The sequence below is a fragment of the Juglans microcarpa x Juglans regia genome, chromosome 4D (assembly GCF_004785595.1).
Source record: "Juglans microcarpa x Juglans regia isolate MS1-56 chromosome 4D, Jm3101_v1.0, whole genome shotgun sequence".
NCBI lineage: Eukaryota > Viridiplantae > Streptophyta > Magnoliopsida > Fagales > Juglandaceae > Juglans > Juglans microcarpa x Juglans regia.
Window position 1 is genome coordinate 16,999,142 of NC_054600.1, and position 22,287 is coordinate 17,021,428.

Below are 22,287 nucleotides of genomic sequence, written 5' to 3' on the forward strand. Positions count from 1 at the left end.
GGTTAAGGTTGAGATGCTCACTAGGGAGCTAGATGTGTTAAAGACTAAGGACTTAAAGTCAACACGTGGCTAATCATACAAAGTCTTTTGGACCATGTTTTGTGTGTGGCGGAGTAGATCACCTCACCCAAGAATGTCTTACACTTGCTGAGATGAGATGGATGTATGAGGAATAATGTAATGTCTTAGGTATGAACAATAAGCCTTTTACATCTTTCTCTGATACCTATAATCTGGGATGGCGCAATCACCCTAATTTTAGCTGGAAGTCTGAAAACCAGCAGCCTACACAACCCCCTAGATTATATCATGCACCATATCATGCACCTTCATCTTCTAGGAGTCCTATAGAAGACACTTTGCATTCTTTTATTAAGGCACATGATAAGACTAACCAAAAGTTTGAATATTTGATTATGCAAGTGGTTGAAGAAAATAAGGAGATAAAGAGCCAAGTGTCCAAATTGATGAGCTCCTTGAGTGTGAATGAGCGTAACAAGTTCCCTTCTCAAGCTCAATTCATACCCCAAGGTCAACATATGGCTAAAGGAAATTTGAAGGAGGTCAATGCCATTGTGACATGAAGTGGTAAGTCTTCACACATCCCAACAACTGATAAGCCAGAGGATATTGAAGAGGAACAAAGCAAGGATAGTGCTGAGTTGTCCAAAGAAGCTGAGGTAATCAAGAGACCAGTTAAGGTACCATTTCCTCAAGCTTTAAAATCTGGTATGCGAACTTTGGATTCTAGTAATGAAATTTTGGAGTAAAGATCAATCTTCCTCTTTTGCATGTTATTAATCAAGTTCCTACTTATACAAAAGTTCTCAAAGATTTGTGTACAGTTAAGAGGAAGCACCATGTTAAGAAGACATCATTTCTAACAGAGCAAGTTAGTGCTCTAATTGAGCAGTAAATTCCTCCTAAGTACAAGGATCCTGGTTGTCCAACCATTGCATGTAATATTAGAAATCATGAGTTTGGGCAAACTTTGCTAGATTTAGGAGCTAGCGTGAATCTAATGCCATATTCTATTTATTTGCAGTTGGGGTTGGGAGAAATCAAACCAACCACTGTGGTATTGCAATTGATTGACCGTTCAGTGAAAGTACCCCGGGGTGTGGTAGAGGATGTTTTAATTCAAATTGACAAATTTTATTATCCTGTTGATTTCCTAATCCTTGACACTAGCTCTGTTGTTGATACTACTTCTAAAATTTCATTGATTTTAGGTAGGCATTTTCTTGCCACTGTTAATGCTATTATTGCATGAATAAGCTCATGAAGCTATCTTTTGGAAACATGATTCTTGAGGTGAATATATTCCATATTGCAAAACAGCCAGAAGATGGTGAAGAGAGCCACCAGACATACATGATTGACTCACTCATGGATAGGGGAGTTTCTATAGCTCATGATTTTGATCTCCTTGAGTATTTTCTTGTAAATTCTGAGTTTAATTCTATCAGTGATCCATTTGATGTAGTTGATATTTGTGCTATTTTTGATAGAACGTAAGATTATGGCACTCGACCATAACAACCGAAGTTTGAGGAGTTTTCTGAGAAAGGTGAAAAACAAATTCCTTCAAGTGTGGAAGCACCCAAAGTTGAATTGAAACCTCTGCCTAAGGGTTTAAAGCATGCTTTCCTTGGTCTAGGTGATACTTTTCCTGTTATTATCTCATCTGAATTGTCTGAGTCTCAATGTGAGAAATTAATTCAGACCCTAAGTAAGCATAAGTTAGCCTTAAGTAGGAGCATTGCTGATATAAAAGGTATTAGTTCCCTGGTCTATTCTCATAAAATTAATTTGGAGGAAGGAACTAGCCCTCACAGAGACCCCCAGCGTAGGCTTAATCCGACTATGAAAGAAGTGGTGAAGAATGAAGTGTTGAAACTATTAGATGCATGAATGATATATCCTATTGCGGATAGTAAATGGGTAAGTCCTACACAGGTTGTTCCTAAAAAATCAGGTGTTACTATGGTGAAGAATGACCTAGGAGAGTTAGTTCCCACAAAACTTGTGACAAGTGGCGGATGTGCATTGATTATAGAAAATTGAATGCTGCCACCGGGAAAGACCATTTTCCTCTCCCCTTTATTGATCAAATTCTTGAGCGTGTAGCTGGTCATCCTTTCTATTGTTTCTTGGATGGTTATTTTGGTTATTATCAAATTGAAATTGCATTAGAAGATCAGGATAAAACCACTTTTACTTGTCCTTTTGGTACTTTTCGTAGAATGTCATTTGGATTGTGTAATGCACCTGCTACTTTTCAATGTTGCATGATGAGCATTTTTAGTGACATGGTTGAAAATTGCATGGAAGATTTTATGGATGACTTGACTGTTTTTGGATCTTCTTTTGATGCATGCTTATTGAATTTAGAGAGAGTGTTGACTCGTTGTGAGGAGAATGAATTAGTTTTAAATTGAAAGAAATGCCACTTTATGGTACCTTCAGGTATTGTCTTAAGGCATATTATTTCTTCTAGGGGATAGAGGTTGATCAATCTAACATTGAATTAATCTCTAAGTTGCCTACACCTAGGACAGTAAAGGATGCGAGATCCTTTCTTGGACATACGGGCTTTTATAAGAGGTTCATACAGAATTTTTCCACCATATCTAGACCACTATGTGACCTCCTAGCTAAAGATGCCCCATTTGAGTGGACACAAGTTTGTCAAGAGGCCTTTAAAACGCTAATTGGCAAGCTTACCTCAACACTCATAATGCAGTCACCTAATTGGACTTTACCTTTTGAGATCATGTGTGATGCTAGTGATTTTGCTGTAGGTGTTGTTCTTGGACATCGAATGGGGGGGAAGCATTTTGTCATATACTATGCTAGTAGAACTCTAAATAGTGCTCAGATGAATTACTCCACCACTAAAAAAGAGTTGCTAGTTGTAGTGTTTGCTTTGGATAAGTTTCGTGCTTACTTGATTGGTTCTCCTATTATTATTTTCACAGATCATGCAGCCTTTAAGTACCTTCTTACAAAGAAGGGTGCTAAGGCTTGACTAATACGATGGGTTTTACCTTTGTAGGAATTTGACATTACCATCAAAGACAATAAATGAGTGGAGAACGTGGTGGCTGACCATCTCTTAAGGGTCACATTTGAGGATACATCTGACCACCTGCCAATCAGGGATGATTTTTTCGATGAACATTTACTTTCTATTACTTCTCTACCATGATTTGCTCATATTGTGAATTATTTGGCTGCAGGTGAGATACTGGTGGATTGGAGCGCTCAGGATAAGAGGAAGTTCATGATTGAGGTATGTAATTTCTATTGGAATGACCTTTTTCTTTCTAAATACTGCCCTAACCAAATTTTAAGGCGTTGCATCCTTGATGAGGAGATCGCTAGTGTCTTGGAATTTTGTCACTCCTAAACTTGTGGGGGCCACTTTTCAATGAGAAAACCGCTGCAAAAATTTTGCAATGTAGATTTTATTGGCCCACCTTGTTTAAGGATGCAAACATCTATTGTCGCTCGTGTGAAAACTGTCAAAAATTAGGAGTTATGTCCTATCATAATATGATGCCCTTAAACCCAATTTTAGTGATTGAAATTTTTTATTGTTGGGGTATTAATTTTATGGGACCATTTCCTCCTTCTTTTGGATACCAATATATTATTGTGACAGTAGATCATGTGTCAAAATAGGTAGAGGCAGCAACTTGCAGGAGTAATGATAATAGGACGGTAATTAAATTTCTCAAAGAGAATGTGTTATCTCGATTTGGTACATCACGTGCTATCATTAGTGACCGGGGTACACATTTTTGCAACCATTCTTTTGAGGCTTTCACAAAATTAGCTTCCGTAGCCATCCTGACGAAAACGTTGCGGGGCAGTTTCATAGAGGAGACCACCGGGGTAGATGATAGACCCCACCGACTAGAGATAAAGGCACGTATAGCGTCCAGAGAGGGCCTTTGTTGAAGGAATTTGATCACTATAGAGAAACGGAATGGCTCCGCTGATCAGGTGATTTCTTCTTTGGGGAATTGGAAAAAAAATCTCGCCGTCCATAACTTTAGGTGCACGAGGGGCTACAATAATTTTAGGAAGGGGTTGTGGCACTGCAGCCCATTTTGGCAAATGATTGACGGCCAGAAGATTGGCCATCCACGGCTGCCATGCAGCCTAAACAAAACAGAGGCCAAACGAAGAAGGGAACTTGTGAAAACACACGAAAACCCTAGCAGAGCACATAAGGGGCAGTTTCGGAAAGGCTATTATATTAAATTTATGGTTGTGTATAAAATACTACATTTTCCATGTGTTTATAACTTAATTACCTTTATATTTTTTGTATATAAGGAAAAAAAAATGTCAACTATTGAGGTTAATTACATAAATTACATATTTATTGAAACTATTTAGATTTAATACTACATTTGCCATGTGCTTCTACTCATCATGCTCACACTACACACAACACATAATTTTTTAATTTTTAATTTTTTTCTTACCAAATGTGTAGTGTATGAATGATGAGTAGAATCATTCAATTAGTTTAGGAAGAATAAAATTAAAAAAAAATTAAAAAGGAATTAAAAATAATAAAAATAAGTATGGTATGTGATGTGTGGGGATGATGAGTAGCAAAACTCATATATTTTATGTTTATAGTATATGATCAAATAAATTTCATATTTAAAATTAAAATTTTATGTTATAGATTATAATAACATTATCTTACATATAATTATAATTTATATTATTATATATAATATAAAAATATTATATATAATATTAAAAACTTTAATTTAAATTATATAATATAGTGAACCGGTCCGGTCTTAAAAATCATAGAATCGGAACCGGACCAGTACCGGTCGGTTTTGAAACTAAGGAAACCAATTCTGGACCGGACTGGTCCAAAATCGGATCGGTCCGATTTCCCGTTTCCCGTTTCTCGGTTAATTTTTACATGCCTAGTTGCAATAACTATAATCTAAATCAAGACACGAAAAATCGAGTTCGGAATCAAGTAAGGAACGATTCAATAAATTGGGCAATTCAACAAATTGAATCGGGCGATTCAAAACAATTTTAAATCAGATATTTCAATGTTGACAAAATATATTAAAAATCATACTTGATGCAATTCAAACATTTTATATTATGTATAAAAAATATAAAATATAAATTTGTTGATTAGTTTCAATAAAAATAGAGTTTTCCTTCTCATCATCCACACACACCACACACCATACTTATTTTATTATTTTTAATTATTTTATATTTTATTTTTGTTTTACTCTTCCTAAGCTAATTGAATGTTTCTACTCATCATCCATACACTACACAATTGGTAAGAGAAAAAAATTAAAAATTAAAAAATTATATGTTGTGTGTAGTGTGAGAATAATAAGTAGAATTTTTCAAAATATATATTAATAACATTTTATGGCCTAATAAATTCTCAATATATTCCTTTTTGATAAATACATAATACATTAATAATTACTAATATACATTAGTATATTAATTACATTTCATTTTAATTAATTAGTATACATTAGTATACTAATGTATATTCGTATATTAATTACATTTTATACCCTAATACTAATATTATTAAAATCGAAAAATCAGACCAAACCGAACCTAACTGAAACCGGTAAAATCGGAGATATCGGTTTAAGAGAATAACCGGTGCGTAATCGGTTTTAAAAAATGCACAACCGGTAAATACCGGTTCAATTCTAAATTTTGTCCAAAACTGGACTTGTTAAACCTCTAACTACAACTATTAATTAGTAATAAACAAGCATAGTTCCAAAGAATATGCATATCCCATCTATGGATTCCCATGCACTTTCCCTTGCTTGTCCTTTTGCCTGAAAAAACTAATTAGATAGGTTAGAGGATGAAGGATGTGCTGCTCCAATTCTAATTCTAAATAGGAGGTCATGACATATCATTAACATTATGTGTACGAACCTATCATTCTATGATTAAATGTGGATATTACGTGCATCTACTTTGCAGTACCTAAAAATTATTCATTATTTAGTACTTACATTTCTCTGCATGGTTGCGGATAATTGAAAGGTGCTTCACCTATTTTATCAGTATACTGGCTTTTTAAAGTATCACATGACACCATGTGTTATTTACAATCTCTCCACAAAATATTTTATAAGAGTAAGTTTAATACAACTATTTTAATAACCCAATTTTGCAATCGATAATGCGATAATTTCACTTTATTTTTTTTTTTTTAATTTTAAGTCTTCTATCTGCTTTGAGATTTTCTATAATCGATAATTATGTCATGTGTAGTAATAAAAAGAAGGGTACTATCCATTTACTACTCAAAGTTTATTTTTTATTATTTTCTTTTATATATTTTTTAACATCTTTAATCATTAAGAAAAAATTAAAAATATACATAATTTTACTAATAATCACTTTTTTAATTATTAAATAAAATTAAAAATTAAAAAAACATAAATAAAAAATAATAATAAATAAATAGTAAGAGAATAGTAATATTATTATTATCCTCAAAAGAATTGTATAAAAAGTTGTGCACATATCATTACTTCAACCACATGTGTGTGCACACACTTATTTATTTATATATATATATATATATATATATATATATATAATCATTAAAAGAGAGAACAATTTCATACTAATATCTTTTTTATGAGCAAATATTTCATTAATCTAAAAAAAAGAGTGGGTAACGGGTTCGATAAATATTTCATTACATATATAGTACATAGAAATACAAATAAAAGGAAGTAATTGTACAAATAATACGGTGCGGCCCGTATTTCTGACAAGTCTAAGGAAATAAATGGAACGTTCCGATGAAAATTTTGTGAATAGTAATAAAATAATTTGTAAATAATAGTGAGATAGTTTGAGTTAATATTTTATGAAGTTTTAGAAAATTAGAGAGAAAAAGTTCCAATAAAAAATATTATAAAATTAAAATATTATTTTTATTTTAAGATTTGAAAAAGTTAAATTATTTTTTGTTTGAAAGTTAGAAAAATTTTAATGATTAGTTAGAAAAAGTTGTAATGATTAAGTGATGTTTAAAGAGAAAATAAGATAGAATAAAATGAGATAAGATTAAATGAGATGAATACTACTCCTAAACATCCCCTTAATGCAACTTTTTGATGCAATCCTAAGCTAGTTAGTGTGTAGAATGATTACATTGCGAAGGTCTCCCTACTGCTTCCGGGTAAGTTTAGACAGATGAAATAAAATAAGTGGAAGAAGAACAGATTAGGTGGAAAGGAAAAAAGTGGTTAGCACATAATTTGATGCATGAGCGATAAAATCATTTTTTGTTCATTGTGTTTGAATAAAATTATAGTGTTATTTATATACTGAATTTATTTAATTCCTTTCAAAGATTTTAATAGTTATACTTGGCACAGAGTATTTAAAATTTGGAATATCACGTATAATTATATAAAAAAATCAATTATAATTATTATATTTAAAGTATTAAAGCCTAGCTTGTTCTAAAAATTTATAAGTTCAAAACTCATTTTCTAATATACAGTTAAATTTCCTGTAAAGGACGTGTTCTACCACTGGTTGTAATCGTTAACTTACAAATCATTAAGTGAGCAACACCGTGTGTCTGGAACTCTTCCGATGTTTAAGTTAGCGATAAGTGAGAGATAATAATTTAAGAATGCTCAATCAGATGATTTGAAGGTTACATGTTGACCCTATATATAGGCAATGAAAATATTAGATGAGTATCATAAACTGATTAACTTTGCACAATACTTAGTCATTAGAAGCCTTATCCCTAATGTATCAGAATTATTTAATCACCACATTATCTATATTCATAATGTGAGGTTTTCTATCCCTATTAACCAGGGCGATTAGGGTTTTCGTTAAGCTACACGACTCTTTTGAGTAACTATCCTTTTTGGATGATGGGCCTTGAGCCCCTAGTTTGGGTCAAACCAATATTAACTCCTCTAATTATCCTGCTAATTCATCTTGTATGTAAGTGTGGAAAATTCACCAATAAAAAAATTATAAAATATCTTACTTTATTCAATCGTGAATGTTTGAGACCCTATACTATTTCCATTTGTCTAAACAGATCAAACTAAATTCAAAAAGATAAATTACTCATTTTAATTATATTTTAACATAAAATATATGGTATGTAATGGCAATGAAACTATGAAAGCTACAAATATTGTTTTCCTGGTGGTCTCCCTTTGCAAATAAGAGGAACTTCGATATTAAATTAAGATTAAGATTTATTTTGTAATATAAATATTTGAGTAATAACAAATATATATAAGTTTTTTATAAATTTTTTTCATAAAACCAAGTTTTAAATTGATGATATTTTTATAAAACGATATTAATTTTATAAAATATTTTAAATAAATACCAATTATTTAAAATAAGCTTATATAAAAAATTATAAAAATAATTTTACATATATTATTTTTTTATTATTTTTATCCTTCGATAACGATGGATAGTGGAGTTGGTAAGCGGAAGTTCAAAGGGAATATCCGGTCTGAGATTCCCATACATTCTCTGTAGTCGCACGTCATCTTCCCCCATCTAACTTGACTTGTGTTCCCGTACCTACCATTCTCGAGTACTCTTTGGTAGGTACTTCCCCTCTCTACCATCAACATTGAAACATTCCACCTCCCACCCATCTTATTTTGCCACGTTTCACTTAAGATTTTGTTTAATAATAAAAGTGTTTTACCTTATTTTATTATTATAATTTTTTTTAATTTTTATACAAAATATAATAAATAATTTAATATTTTTAAATTTAAAAATAATAATTAATTAATAAATAATATTATAATAATATTTTATTTCACTTTTAATTTATATCTGTAACTATCCCACCTCATTACCCAAACAGTAACTACATCCATCCGCATCCGAAGTTGAGGGTTAAAATAGGGAAAACAGAAGCCCTCCATGCATTAATGCCTAGCAAAACACGTAGTTGTTCAAGCCTCACTTTTTTATTCATTGGTTCCTCTATTTCTTATTATTTCTGATTCTTTCCCAAACCTTTCACTTTCTTAGTTTTTTATTTACGCTATTATCCTTCCATTCTTATATTTTTAAAGTTTTTGTTTGGATTTTAAAATTTAGAATATAAAGGAGGAATAAATATATAAAATAAAGTCTACAATATTTTTTGAGTATAAAGTTGTCCAAAATATTTACTCAGATAATCATAAATACCCTGGAATCTACTTTAGATGTTTATTTCTTCTATTCTATACTCTAAAGTTTGGATAAAAGTTATTTAAAAGCTTATATGAAATTGTATAATCTTAAACAAAATTTACTTATCAAATAATTTCAAAGTATCACGAAGTTTTAAAATAAAAATAAAAAGAAGGTAGATTTTTTATGATATTTGACAACAAAAAATATAAGTCTTGGGACTGACATCTCTTAAAATATTTGTAAATAGTAGTAAAATAATTTGTAAATTATAATGAAATGGTTTGAGTTAAGATATTTTATTACATTTTTGAAAATAAGAGAAAAAAATTGAATAAAAATATTATAAAGTTAAAAAATTGTTTGAATATAATTTTTTAACTTTATTTTAATTGTAAAATTTGAAAAAATTGTATTATTTTTTATATTTTGTTTTGAAGTTTATAACAATTGTAATGATTAGATAATGATTATACGAAAATGTTGAAAATTTAAAATTATTTTATATTTGAATGATGTTTAGAAATGAAATATTTAAAAATATTTGAGAATATCAGATAATACCTTATTATACAAACAATGCCTTAGTTAAGTGTTATTAGTGTAACTATATAATATCTAATTTGAATAAAAAATGAATTTTTAATGTATAAAATATATTATGTTGAGTCATAAAATCAATATAGAAAATAATAATTAATACAGCTAGCTTACTTATTATTTGGCATATTTTACAGCTATTGACAATAAAAAAAACAATTAAAAATAATCCCTTTAATTTAAAGAAAATGAGGTTAAAACTTAAAACTTGGGAAACAGTATACGGTAGGGCAAAAAGCAAGAAAAAGCTAAAGTACTCAAATGTAAATAAACTATTTTCACTCTCTCTCTCTCTCTCTCTCTCTCTCTCTCTCGAGTCTCGACTCTTTTAAAATCTCGCTCTCTTTCTCTGTCAATGGTCGCAAAGAGCAACGGCAAAATACAACTACCACCTGGCCGTTTAAAAACCCGAACCCATTATAAAAAAAACCCGAACCCGAATATCCCATTACAGGTCGAACAATGTTCGGAGGCTTGTGTTCCTGCCCGTGCTTTGGAGACCGGAGCTCTGACGCGGATGGGTCTGACGTCGATCCGGTTCTGCTCGTCTCCGGCATGGGAGGCTCTATTCTCCACTCCAAGAATAAGAAGTTCGGGTTCGAGACACGGGTCTGGGTCCGGATCCTTCTGGCGGACCTCGAGTTCAAGAAGAAGCTCTGGTCTGTCTATAATCCTACCACAGGTCATCACTCTCTCTCTCTCTCTCTCTCTCTCTCTCTCTCGTTAGTTTATGTATGTTTGTTTGTCTATATATGCACATGTGTTTACGTTTGTGTCTGTGTTTTTGCATTGGAGTTTGAATATTTGGTTTTTCTTTGAAGGGAAAACAGAAAAACAGAGAAACATTGTTTATGTTTTTGGTTGGTGATGAAGTTAATTAAGGACTAAGTATGAGGACTCGTAACTGGGTTGCAAAGAAAAAAAATGAGTGGATGCTTGGGGAATGAGATAGATGAGAATTTTGTTAATAGTAGTAAGATGATTTGTGAATAATAGTGAAATAATTTGAGTCAAACATTTATTGGGTTTCGAAAAATGAAAGATAAAAAGTTGAATAAAAAAATATTATAAAGTTAAAATATTGTTAGAATATAATTTTTTAATATAATTTTTGTTTTGAGATTTGAAAAAATTGAATTATTATTTTTTTTTATTTAAAGTCTGGAAAAATTGTAATGATTAGTTTGAAAATGTTGTAATGATTAGTTTGAAAGTATTTGTGTTTGAGAAAGGAAATAAGATGGGATGAGATGAAAACTTTTTCCAAACATCCCTTAAGTGAGAGAAAATAGAAAACTCATTGCAATATCTGTCAAGGCTAATAAAATCTAATTTGAATTGAGTTATGAGTTATGGCTGGTACCGGTTATTCCAAAGCATCCAAAAAAGGAAAATATAATATAATTGATTGTGATTATAAAATCTCAAATACAGTGTTTGGTTGCTTTGAGATGTAAGAAAACTAAAGAAACCAGAGATGTAAGAAAACTCAAATACAGTGTTTTTGTCAACAGCCAAATAATTGGAAATTATTCCTGAACTTTCTAACGTTTCCAGATGTTAGTTGTAATTCCAGAAATTCAAAAAATATGAATTATTCCCAGAATTTTGAATTAGTGAGTTAGTTATACAGCCAATTCCCAGATTATATTCAAAATGCCTGATTGAATCTCTCTCTCTCTCTCTCTCTGTCTCCATATCTATGTTGCTCAATAATAAAGTAGTTTCATTTACACTGTTTGGAAGATGGAAGCAGCGTCATCTCCAATTTAGCCTTCTTTTCAGTATCTGAGTTTTTATTTTCAGAATGGCATAGTTATTTGGTTTCCTCAAATTACTCTGCCTTAACTTTGCATTAGTGTGATTTTAGGTTATACAGAAACATTGGATGATGACACTGAAATTTTGGTCCCCGATGATGATTACGGCCTGTATGCAATTGATATTTTAGATCCATCATTGGTATGATCAACAATCCTCTCCATGGTTTTTCACAATCCTGAAATGATGTAGCATATAGTATCTTGCCATGCAAGGCGTGCTAGAATTTGGATTAAACGATTGTTTTTTAGAAATTATATGACTGTGGAACTTTTCTAATTCTTTCCAGTTGATTGCTTCTAAGTATATAAAACATGTAGTTGTTCTTGAATTGAGTGGTCACCAATAACAAACATGATTCAGAATAGACCTAGTTGTGATTAAAAAAAAAAAAACTCAAAAAATCCTTAAAAAACCGTGGTAACAGATGTATCCTTTTTGTGAACAAGGAGAGATTTTTTTTTTTTTTTTTTCACTTGTGGTTGCCATAAATTAATGAATAAGGAACTATTTTCCTCTTTCTGCCTGCCAATGCTTGGGAAGGCTCCCCCCCTTCTCTCCCTCTGCTTCTCTCTTTCTATTGTTCTCCCGGGTTTGGCTTTTGCTTTTGAGCAATTCAATTCTTATGTTCTTTTGATATGTGAACTAGCAATTATTTCACAGTGAGATATTGAAACAAATATTATGGTATTCAAAGTCACTCATTTGCTATTTATGTCACAATGTACAGAAGAAATAGCCATATCTACGTGATATTCCAAAAAGATCAGTTATAGTTCTATTCAAAGCCCTTGAAATCACTTAGAAAGCTCATTTACATTAAACATCAAATGTGGACTTTAGTTCCCATGCTGAACTCTGCTTGAAATATATTTTCTCCGGCAGGGGGATTTTTCTCTGTAAAAAAAAAAAAAAAAAAGTATTCAGGCGGGATTTATAATCTACTGACGCAGTGGGGATTTTTCCTGTCATCTCTAGCAAATTTTAAGTAGTTTGTCAACCACTTAAGTAGCAGCTATTTAAATTGTCACATAGCAGGTGTGATTGGGGATGACATAATCTATGATGAAGAACAACATTTCTCCTAATACAATATGTTCACAATTTAGTGATTACAATCTCTCACTCAAACCTCTAACGTTACTAGAGTTTGCATTGCGTTTCAGTATTTCAACTCTATATTATGTTACTACATTGAATCTAATACTATATCATTAAATTTACTTATTCCTATTAGTTTTAATTTTTGGGACAAGTAGTGATTTAACATGATATCAGAGCAAAAGTTTTGAATTCGAGCCTAAACTTTACACTTTATTTCCCCCATTTCAATTAAAAATATTTCACATGTTGGATTAAATCCTCAGGAGAAATATTTTCCCCCCATTTCAAATAAAAATATTTCACCCTTATTAAGGAGAAGTCGGCCTACACATGAGTGGTAAAATATAAACCAAATTCTGAATTCTCCTATTAGACTTTTGGGACAAGTGGTGATAGCATAATCATTTGATCAAATCCCACCAAGTAAACACGTAGTGTGGTGGGATTTAGCACCTATGCAACACCTTTTCAATCCATCCATCCATCCAATATGAGACTTTAAAACTATCACAATTTGGGGCATCATAGTTTATCCTGACCAACTACTTCATTCCTTCTTGCCTTCAAACCACATGTTGACATTCTTCCAGAGATAATCAATTTATGATTTTCCCCCATCAGCCTATAGTACTCTTTTAGAATGACTAGTAATTGCAGCAAATGTGGCATGTGAAGTGTGCGAGTTTTTGTCTATTGTTCTATGTTCCATGAGTACCACATTTGGGTCTGTGCTAGGATCATGGGATTGCACATGCACTAGTATACACTTAGTTTATGTCATCATTGAAACATGTCAGTTGGTTTAAAAGTCTTAGAAGCATCCATTTCAATACTTCCAAAGTTTGTATTTCTTAATCTTTCCTTCATCATCACATTAACATCATGTTAGTATCTTTCCCTCTTAGTTGCTTCTGATATGATATCATTTGATGTTTCAGGTGATAAAACTTTTACATTTCACAGAGGTATATCATTTTCATGCTTTGATTGATATGCTTGTTAAATGTGGCTATAAGAAGGGAACCACGTTATTTGGATATGGTTATGATTTCCGGCAAAGCAATAGGTAATTCATTTTGTATTGGTTGCTTTTCTGGTTGTTAAAGTTGATTCTTGGTGATGTGATTCTCAAGTTTGTCAATCTCTAGCCAAGGTTTTAACTGTAAAACGGTGTCTTATAGATATTAAAAGCTCCTTAATGTTGCTCATGGTTATCTGCAATGTATCATTGGCAGAATTGACAAGTTAATGGAAGGTCTTAAAATGAAGTTGAAAGCAGCTCACCAAGCTTCTGGTGGTAGAAAAGTCAATATAATCTCGCATTCAATGGGCGGGCTGCTAGTGTTGTGTTTCATGTCACTCCATATTGAGGTGTGCAAATTTTCTCGTGGTGACCAGTTTTTTTTTTTTTTTTTTCCTGTGACATGCAAAAAATAATTGTCTTCTTTTGTCATAAGAGGCATGACTGGTGATCCTACTATTTGTTGGCAGGTATTTTCCAAGTATGTGAATAAGTGGATATGCATTGCATGCCCCTTTCAAGGTAGTCTATTTTACTCATTATTAACAATGGATTTGACTTCTTTGAGAGAGAGTGGAATGATTCCATTTCATTTTCAGTAAACTACATTTGAAACTTAGGGATCTTAATTTAAGTAATTAACTATCCTCAGAAATTTTACTTAATAGTTCAAAGAGTTATTCTCGGTGTTTTGAGAACAATTTTTCTGCATTGTTTAAAAGTAATGGTAGTTTGGCTTTGCTGAAGCCAGAAAAAGAAGAATGCAAGGAAAATGCAAGGTGATGAAAAAGTCTTCTGCTCATAACCAACATAAGCACAATTTTTTTGGGACTTGTGAAGCTACTTAATTTAGTAGAAAACTTTATACGGCCTCAGTGATGCTACATGGCTGTAAAATGTGTTGTCTAACTTCACTATAGTAATTAAGAGGTTCAATCTACAAATAGCCACTCCTTTAAGCAGTAAGGTCTGTCTACCTGGCAGACATGTTACGGCTGTGTAAGAATGAAAAGGGGTGGCCCCAACATCGTTCCTATCATTTGCTTGTGAGACATAAAATATCCAATTTAATGGAAACATAATCCAAACCACTTAAGATGTACTATGCAATTTTCTTAAACTCCTAATCTGTATCTAGACCACAATTTGGTTAAACAAATACTTGAGGAGGTCACTTGCCCTGCTTGTCTCTAGTGTCAGAAGCTCCATTCTTCACTTCAAGAGATGTAGTGCTTCAGGTTCTGGAGGCACTTTTTGCTTTGATCGATGGCTGCTTATTAGTGGCTGATGCACTGAATTATCTTAGATGCTTTCATTGATCTGGTTATTGACTGGGGATACCTCCTCCTCATGAATGCTCTTGTTTCCTATTATTCTTTTCTTCTATTGTCAATAATGTGTCCTTGCACCCTCTTTACCTTTATTTTCTTTCCATGCCCTGTATTGCTAAGCTTGGACTTATCCCCCAGCATGGATTCAGCTGGATGAATCCTCAGACATGTTTCTGGACTTCTTATTTGCATCTCTCTGACTATTTTTTGTTTGATCTTATGGGTATTTGGATTTCAAGTTCTTTTTCTTGGTGGAAGTTAATAAGCAAATACTTCTGTACTCTATCCTTGTAGAAAGCTTTTATTGGCTACAGATTGTAAAGTACATATTTTAGGACAAAAATGTGAAAAAAGGTACACAAAGTGTGCCAAAGTTTACTTTTATCCTTATGATGAGCCATGAGCAGCAAGGAGTCCAAGAGTACCCCTAAAGCACCTGACGAGTTTTAGCTCAGATAGCAGTTTTGAAATTTTCTGTTTTGCTCCTTTTCCTCCATTATTTTTCTTGTGTCTTTTCAAATTGTGCTCCAAAATAATACGAGTAGCAAAAACTGTGCTCCAATTAATTCTGAAATATAATTGACAGGTGCACCGGGATGCATTAATGATTCACTCTTAACTGGATTGCAGTTTGTTGAAGGATTTGAAAGCTACTTTTTTGTGTCAAGGTGGACAATGCACCAGCTGGTAATTCCTCAACTTGACTATTTTTCCCAGGTGATGGAATTAAATCTAAAAGTTTGAACTTAGTCATGTTGTGCCAAACCTTTTCTTGGTGAAGCTATAGTTCCAATTGAAGCATGATGTGTTTGCATATGTAGTTAAAGAAATATTGGCATAATTGTTGAATACTGAGAGTTGTGTTTGGACAGTAATGTGCCCTTTCTGGGTTATATCTATAACATATTTTAGGGTGTTGGATTTAGTTTGACTTAGGTCAACCATTCAGGTGCATGTAACCCCATCGAAGATTAGTATCGGTTATTCTCATAAGTCGCATGTCCAATTTACTACGTATTCAGCTTGCAACCGTCAGGTCTAAGGAAGTGAGATTTGTGCTTCTAGATCCACATGACAAGAAAACTCTAGTTAGGTGTAGCTGCTATCTTGTTCAAATTAGAGAGTTCATTCTCTGTGTTTCCCATAATGACTCTGTCTTACCCTATTCAAGACTACACTCATATTAATTCTTTAATGTATTTGGTTAATATACAAAGTCTTATGAGATGACATCTATATATTTTTGTGTATAGTTGGTTGAGTGCCCATCAATCTATGAGATGTTGGCAAACCCAGAATTTAATTGGAAAAAACAGCCAGAAATTCAAGTTTGGCGAAAGCACTCCACAGATGAGGAAACTTCTGTCAATTTGGAATCTTACGGTCCAATTGAAAGTATCACTCTGTTTGAAGAAGCATTGAGGGATAATGAGGTACTGTGCTCATAATTAATGGACGTGAAAAGGTATTAATATTTGTCTTCAAACTCTGCATTTCAACTTTATACATATATAAATACATATTTGATAAATGATGAAGGGTTTTATTGATGAATCAATCAAATTCATAAACACACTAGATATATATATATATATATATATATATATATATATAGATATATATATGTTCATAATGTGTATCGACCTAATGAAACCCCAAGTCCTGGAGAGTTTTGCTCTGAAAAAGAAGGTTCATCTGGGCCCATACTCCAAAAGAACCAGTCAATGCTACCAGCTCAAATTGGTAAAACTTAAGTTTTTACGGAATTGGCCTCTTTCAGATATGAAAAGAAATTATAGACAAGACTGTTTGTGAAATTCTACTTCAACTTTACTTATTAAAAAAGAAAATTTTTATCTCCAATTTCAAGGGCAGTATATCTATTCTGATTTCTTATGTTTGTGAAATCCTTGAAGAATATGTTATCTACTTCCTTTTTACTTGAATTTATGCTTTGATGGACTTCTTTTTTCGACCACTGTCAAAACTCTATTCCTAGACCTGACAGCATCTCCCCCTGTATTTTTATCTAACAGAAGCACCCACACACACACACACACTGTTGCTTACATTTCATGATGTGATTGTAGCATTTTTCTCCTTTCCCCTATAATTTTCACTTCCACCATACATTCTTTAATGAGTATCTAAAGCTCATATCATGTGTATTTGTTGCAGCTTAATTATGATGGAAAAATGGTAGCTCTGCCTTTTAACTTCGAGATTCTCAAATGGGCTGCTGGGACTCGCCAAGTTATATATGATGCTAAATTACCGGATGGGGTCTGCTTCTATAACATTTATGGAACATCATTTGACACACCTTTTGACGTTTGGTATGTGAGTGAATTAATTTAGGAATTAAAAATGCTTTGTAAGGGTCAAGGGACGGGAACTTTTAAAGTAAGTGGTCCTCCTTTTTTTGAAAATATGAAATCTAAAAAGGGGTTTGGAAAGCGTGATGTAGTCTGTCAAAAGTAAGGAGCTCTCTTCACCAACACCAGCTCATTTTAATTATTATTATTATTATGAATAAGGTCATTTTAATTAATTCTTGTCATGCATGTTAAATGATGTTTATTCTTAATGTATTGCTCAGGTCAAAAAGGGATTGAAATTTAATCCAATGGTTTCTATGATCAAAACTAATGATTTGCTATATGGCGTGCCTTTCTTTGAATCCAAAAGCAAGTTAAAAATTCACTGGAACTGAGATTTAGAATCTTTTGATCACAATTATGAAAATTTTTAATGGTAGAAGTGTATCTGACATATGTGTGTTCAATGCAGCTATGGCTCGGAAACATCTCCAATTGAGGACTTGTCTGAAATTTGCCACACAATGGTGAGTGATTTGATTTGTTTGTGAAATCACTAACCTGCTGCTATAAGTTAAACTTGAAGTTAAATTGATACAACAACCCCTCACCTCTTGAAATTACTCTGCTTAGGTAGAAGCCCTTTTTCACAGGTGATTTATCAAACAGCAATTTTCAAATTTTAATGTGCACATAAACTGATGAATATGCTCATATGCACATTCCCTTAAATTTGTGCCTTATCTACTGACACATTCTGGTTATTTTGTATGTTTATTATACCTTATATCATTTTTTATTCCAGCCCCAGTATTCTTATGTTGATGGAGATGGAACAGTTCCTGCTGAATCAGCAAAGGTGCTCTATCTAATTTTTCATTTGACGCATTATTTCTGCTGATGTTATTTAAGGAAAGCTCTATGAGGATGTCCAGTGTCAGAATGTTGAAATGAAAATCCAAATTCTTGCTTGGTAAATAGAACTTGAGTCATAAAAAAACCAATACCAAGCTTGAACTCGGATTGGCCCAATTAACATTTTGAGCTCTCTAAATAGCCTTCTGGACAAAGCTAAAGCAGACCAAAGCTCAGATAGGCTTTAGCTCTTTTCACCCTCGAGGCTAGAAACTTTGAACTTTTATGTACCCACGAACATGGAAAATTTAAACAAATGGACAAGTGAACATAGTGGAGAAGTTTTGACATGTTATGCGAGCACCACTCTTCCAGTCAATTTTTACATGCACAAATAATGCGAGCATTTCAATGTTGTTTGTATCTTGTAAATGACAAGTTTGTTTCTTACAATTAGAAGGTTCTACAACCAAAAACAAAAGAAAAAATTACACGAATAGAGGATGAAGCAGAGTAGCAGTACCCAATTATAACTGAAAGATAACTATGTAAACCGTCCAGCTTACCCAATTATAACTGATGTCATACATAAACATATAAGTTGCAACTAATAATTAAAACTTTTGGGATATACAACTCTGTGATCAGCGATATAGACATGCATGCAATCGGTGTCATTTTCTTCCCTATCCATCAAGAAAGGAGCAGAACGTGGTGAAGACATTTGATAGTATCCAGAGGCCATGGTTTTGTCATCTAAAATGTGATCTATGATATCTACTAAAATATTTTACTCCTTTCTTCAGTGCACATGTGAACGAATCTATAATAAACTGGTTAACAACCAACATGCAAGAGAGATGCAACAACAGGGATGATGGGTATATTGATCAGGTTTTAGATAGCTAAACAAGACAAACTAAGACAGTAGTCTGAATATGGAGTTTATTGGATTATGTTAGGTTTGGCATAGTGAGTATTTTAGATTTATTTGTTGGGATATTTGTTCTTGATATGCTTTGAGCTTACTTTGTAATTAAGTTCATCTTTGGATACGCATCTTGAATACATTGAAATCTTGAAATTATCAGGGTACATGGTTCCGAGAACATAATTTCTTATCACTTTCTTGCTCCGATTAGTTAATGTGCTTCTGTTATCCGCAGTGTAGGATCGTTTGATCTTTCTTTGTGAGTACCAACTTCTATTGCATAATATCTAATCTGTGTCGAACAATCTTTTTTTGGATTGCACAGGCTGATGGATTTGATGCAGTTGAAAGAGTAGGAGTTGCTGCTAGTCATCGTGGAGTATTACACGACGAAACAGTTTTTAAATACATCCAAAAGTGGTTGGGGGTCGATCAAAAGGTCCGGAAGCATTCAAAATCTTCCATAGTAGATGCTTCAACTTAGCTCATGGACTTGCAATTCTTTTATGCAGAAAGGGGCTATGTTTCACATAGTCACGAATTGTAAGTAATTATTATTGTACATTTAGTAATAATAGCATCAGAGCTTTGTGAATTTGGAACCTTCTGTATACATCCCGTGTACACGAGTTGTCCTTTTTCTAGCTAAGTGAATCTGAATTAGTGTAAATGTTATCTGAATCATCTTATTATTCCCAAAGGCTTTGTTAGCCTCATGGAATATATTTTTTTGGAAAGCTCTTTTTTCCCGTTTTGCAATGTTTGGCATGACATCTGGGGATAAATCTTCAGGGAATAATGATCTCTCTTCAGGGGGGAAGTGGCCCTCACTTTTAGTAAGCAGAAGCTTATTTCCAGAGCAAGTTCAAGTTTCCAAAGGCAGAAATCAACCAAATCATGGCAGTTTTAATGCCTTTCCAAAAAAAATTCTATTTGAAAGATTGTTTAAGAGTTGGTCTATATACAGTCTCCCAAATAGGGATTGCTCATGTAAGTCCATACAGTTATATTTAAAAAAAAAAATTAAAATTACAATAATATTCTTTTTAAAATGATGTTTTTTTTTTCTTTTTACCTCATTCATCAATAGGACTGTACACACAATCACCACTTAAAAGACTGCAAATAGAGTTTTTCTTCTTTTATTATTGTATTAACTAAGCTAAATGATATACTTTTTATCTTCTCTTTTTATTTGCCATCTAATATTCAAATCAATAGTGTCATAGATATTGTTGTTGAAATAGAAAGTTTGTCACAATATACGCCTGGTTCATAAAATTAATGTCATTTGTAAATCTTTTAATTTCATCATTTTTTGTTTAATTAATTAATTTGGTATCAAATAATTGATCGAGAATAAAAATAATAAATAGTTTCTTGATTATAATTAATGAATATACATTAAATCAGCTAGCTCATTGAATGTCATCTTTCCGCTATATTGTATGTTCTTCGGCCCAGTCGAGGGCCCAAGGCACATTAGAAACACATCTTAATAACGAAAAGAAGAGACAAAAGATAAGTGACTCGACATGTTACTTGTAACGAAAAGATATAAAGTAAAACTCTAGACTGACACACAAGATTAAACTATTAAATAAAAAAAAAATAATAAACAAACATGACTTTTTATAATATTTTATACAATAATATCTTAAAAAGAGTGACATTTTTATAAACTATTTTATGAAAATAACATCATTTTATTAAAATATCCTTACTTTACAACATGTAATATTCTGAAATATGTTCTGAAATGTGTTGTATATGTATGATTACTCGGTTCCTTCTTCATTTCTACACTACATTTCATTTTCAACCTCTCTTCTCTCCATTTTAACTTTATCTATAAGTTCTCAGTAAATTAATTAGTGAGAGATTTTACAAATATCAAAACTAGTGAATTTTCCCTTTCCTAAACCTATGGACATACAACAACTCATGTTGAACCATTTAATTAATTTGCAAGTCTTGTACATATTAAAATCGTACAGGAAAACAGTGGGATGCATGCATATGGTTAATTACGTTCGTTTCGTTCCCTACACATGCAAATAGCCAGACAGACAAACAATTTCCTAAGTATCCATCCCAGAATGGACCATTCTGATTAATTAATAAATAATAATAATAATATTGCTTGTGAAATAATTAAGGTGGTCTTCTTGCACGTGAGCAACATCGTACAATATTAATTGCACGTACGACAAGTTCATGCACATTGCTAGCTAGTTGCCACAATTATAGAGACATTTTGATTGGCTATATATATATATGTGTACACATTTCAAGACTGGAGAAGATCAACTTTGGCCATGGAGGAGCAATAATAAGATCTAATTAATAGGCAAGTTCAAGAAATAGCACGAGCTTTCTCTTTTCCAGCCGATTTATTTATTAATTATTATTATTTATTTTAGTATTTTTCTTGTTCAAAGGTAAAGCAGTCAAAGTCAAAAAGGTTTGAATCCCAAACATGGTTTCAAACCCGACGAGGATAGGATCTTTGGATTATTTAAAATGAAGATGAATGAAAACCCCAAGAAGAAAAGAAAGACGAGAATCATGAGCATTCCCAGGGGCTTGTTTAACTTATGAGAGGATTCTATTTTAGATCAACATATAATATAGTTGTAAGGGACAAACACACAAGCACGAGGGAGGCAGGCAGGCAATATTATTTATATTTTATATCATATTGGTCAAGTGGAAGCCCAAATAATCCCATCTCTCTTCTCAGCCCTTATATTAATTGCTGATCGGAATTTAATAAGAACTGCTACAGATGTAAAGAGATTATACAAAGTAAATTCATAAATTGATGTGTATTTATAGAATCCGTTAGAAACTTAGATCTATTTTATAGTGAAAATAACTTTACAATCTGACGTACCATATCAAGCTACGTCAGCTTGTAAATTTATTTTTATGTAATCATTTTGTAACTAAAGTATTTTCTTTTTAAAATAGGATTGTGGATCCACACCATAGCCATAAGCTTTTATTTTATTTTTTCTTGGCGCACAGTAAATGAATTGTATTTGAATTCTCTGAATATTA

At 32.4% G+C, this 22,287-nt stretch overlaps 1 protein-coding gene across 2 annotated transcripts; it reads left to right on the forward strand.

Moving 5' to 3' along the window:
* The first annotated feature begins 10,152 nt into the window (after positions 1 to 10,152).
* LOC121261361 (phospholipase A(1) LCAT3) lies at positions 10,153 to 20,120 on the forward strand. Of its 2 annotated transcripts, XR_005939877.1 has the most exons (12): positions 10,153 to 10,525; positions 11,714 to 11,805; positions 13,707 to 13,834; positions 14,004 to 14,139; positions 14,260 to 14,311; positions 15,707 to 15,807; positions 16,374 to 16,553; positions 17,299 to 17,456; positions 17,911 to 17,965; positions 18,244 to 18,297; positions 19,550 to 19,767; positions 20,017 to 20,120. XR_005939877.1 is itself a non-coding variant. In XM_041163693.1 (11 exons), the coding sequence occupies exons 1-11, from the start codon at positions 10,306 to 10,308 to the stop codon at positions 19,706 to 19,708; spliced, it is 1,335 nt and encodes a 444-aa protein (XP_041019627.1). In that variant the 5' UTR covers positions 10,153 to 10,305; the 3' UTR covers positions 19,709 to 19,961. The 2 variants fall into 2 exon arrangements, 1 of the variants encoding a protein (XP_041019627.1); XM_041163693.1 differs by lacking the exon at positions 20,017 to 20,120 and having other exon boundaries at positions 19,550 to 19,961.
* Positions 20,121 to 22,287: the final 2,167 nt, after the last annotated feature.